The sequence below is a fragment of the Littorina saxatilis genome, linkage group LG8 (genome assembly GCF_037325665.1).
Source record: "Littorina saxatilis isolate snail1 linkage group LG8, US_GU_Lsax_2.0, whole genome shotgun sequence".
In the NCBI taxonomy this organism is placed as follows: domain Eukaryota; kingdom Metazoa; phylum Mollusca; class Gastropoda; order Littorinimorpha; family Littorinidae; genus Littorina; species Littorina saxatilis.
The window spans coordinates 43,944,871-43,947,370 of NC_090252.1; the positions used below are offsets into that span (position 1 = coordinate 43,944,871).

A 2,500-nucleotide genomic window follows, 5' to 3' on the forward strand; every position below is an offset into this window, starting at 1 on the left:
ACTGGCAACAATCTACTCTAAACTGGCAACAGTCTACTCTAAACTGGCAACAGTCTACTCTAAACTGGCAACAATCTACTCTAAACTGGCAACAATCTACTCTAAACTGGCAACAATCTACTCTAAACTGGCAACAATCTACTCTAAACTGGCAACAATCTACTCTAAACTGGCAACAATCTACTCTAAACTGGCAACAATCTACTCTAAACTGGCAACAATCTACTCTAAACTGGCAACAATCTACTCTAATCTGGCAACAATCTACTCTAAACTGGCAACAATCTACTCTAAACTGGCAACAATCTACTCTAAACTGGCAACAATCTACTCTAAACTGGCAACAATCTACTCTAAACTGGCAACAATCTACTCTAAACTGGCAACAATCTACTCTAAACTGGCAACAATCTACTCTAAACTGGCAACAATCTACTCTAAACTGGCAACAATCTACTCTAAACTGGCAACAATCTACTCTAAACTGGCAACAATCTACTCTAAACTGGCAACAATCTACTCTAAACTGGCAACAATCTACTCTAAACTGGCAACAATCTACTCTAAACTGGCAACAATCTACTCTAAACTGGCAACAATCTACTCTAAACTGGCAGAAACGATGACAAGACAAAAGGAAACGGAAGAGAAAAACAATTCAGAAAGTAACTCTCATGAAATCCCAAGAACGTACGCTGTCCTCAACAGATTTATTATTAAAGCATACAGCTGTTGAACGACATTAATTAAGGTCGGCACCTCCAGTGAAAAAAATAAAAATAAAAATAAACACAATAAAAAAAAAATGTCGAGTTATTCTCAGAAAAATGGCGAGATATTTACAATTCATTGATCCTACTTTTCTTTCTGGATAAGTCGCCTTTTTTGTTAAGAAAGAAGCACAGCGATTGGTTAATTTTCTTTCTTTCTCGAGAAAAAAGGACCAATGAAATGTGAACACCTGGACATTTTGCTCTGGGAACAATTCGAGTAGTTTTGCTCGAGTTGGTGATTGAACAAAGAAGCCGATTTTCTTCTCGAGGAACAAGATTAACCAGTCGATTTGCTCCTTACTCGACAAAAACAAGAATCGACTTCTCCAGTAATCCACTGGGTTACATTTTAGCTCTAGGAAATTGGGAAAACAAATGTAAGTCCTCAATTTTTTGTTCAGAAATAGCCTGACATTTTTCATTTCAGATGCTGACCCAACTGGCGTTCTAATGTTTTCATACAATTCGCTTTTCAAATTAGAACATTATAAAGATGATTGCAGTCATTAGTGACGTCATTGGCAAAAACCACGTCACGCCGTGAGATCGGACGCTGTCACTGGTAAAGATGTCGATCTTCCTTGTGCTGGGTTCCTTAATACCTGTGCCAAATACAAAATAAAAATAAAAACCCACTTTTTTATATTTAAAAAAATTGAATTAAATAAAGAACCAAGACAAAAAGATGTTGGTGTTGGGGCAATTTTTTTAATTTTGGTTGGTTGGCTGTTTGGGTAATTGGTTGGTTGGTTGATTGATTAGGTAGGTAGGTAGGTAACTAGGAAGGTGATTGGCTGGTGAGGTCAAATGTTTTTGTCAATTGTTTACTTTTCTGGTTGATTGATTGGTGGATTGGTTGATTAGATAAGTGGGTGGGCAGGTAGGTGGCTGGTTGGTGAAGTCGAATTTTTTCCCACCGAGTTCTGCTCTGAAATAACTGACGTCAGTGCGTTTAAATTTGAAAAGAAGAGACGTCTTGGTTAGTTTCGTTGGTGTCGTATTTCTTTAAGTCATTCACATCATGCACACGTATATAAAATTACCTGCCTGTCTTGGGATGTCTGGACACGCTTCATAGATGTCGTCCAACGTACAAGGGAGATCTTTCAATCAGGCAAAACACAATAACTTCATTAGTTGACTGTGTTGTACTCGGTTGTTTGTTTGCTTGTATAAATTTCAGACGACAAGAACAGGCAGATTGTTTTATAGATCTATAGGAAGATAGACAGATAGACAGACTCACAGACACATAGATAGACAGCCGAAAAGATAATAACACACACACACACACACACACACACACACACACACACACACACACACACACACACACACACACACACACACACACACACACACACACACACACACACACACACACACACACACACACACACGAATAGGTATCAAACGTATGACAAGCAAAGAATGGAACACTGGGCGAACTTAAGATAAAATACAATGCTAACTCTATTTTTAACACCTTTCACTTTAAGTCTTCCTTAGTGCTAAATAGTACCTAGTATTAAGACCTAATTTTGTCAGATTTTCATTATTTTGTCAGATTTTCATTGTCAGTAAATATACCCCTGTTTCAAAATAAAGTAATGAAAATCAAAGAAAATCAAAAAGAGATCTAAGGGACCTGTTTAAATTTGGAAGGTCTTTAAATCTCCCACCCGAACCCAATCCCCAACACACCAAAGCATCTTATTTATTTATTT

The 2,500-nt window shown here is 37.4% G+C and overlaps 2 protein-coding genes across 2 annotated transcripts in view; one reads left to right on the top strand and one right to left on the bottom strand.

Moving 5' to 3' along the window:
* LOC138974672 (uncharacterized) overlaps positions 1 to 736 on the top strand; it is a 5,301-nt gene extending 4,565 nt beyond the window's left edge. Inside the window, exon 3 of the mRNA XM_070347391.1 lies at positions 1 to 736. This exon is cut by the window's left edge and continues 871 nt beyond it. Coding sequence (XP_070203492.1) covers positions 1 to 736 — 736 coding nt within the window.
* LOC138974673 (ras guanine nucleotide exchange factor G-like) overlaps positions 512 to 2,500 on the bottom strand; it is an 8,399-nt gene continuing 6,410 nt past the window's right edge. Inside the window, exons 7-8 of the mRNA XM_070347392.1 lie at positions 1,817 to 1,876; positions 512 to 1,375 (exon numbers count right to left, since the gene is read on the bottom strand). Of these exons, the coding sequence (XP_070203493.1) occupies positions 1,251 to 1,375; positions 1,817 to 1,876 (185 nt within the window). The 3' untranslated portion in view covers positions 512 to 1,250. The remainder of the gene's footprint in view (positions 1,376 to 1,816; positions 1,877 to 2,500) is intronic.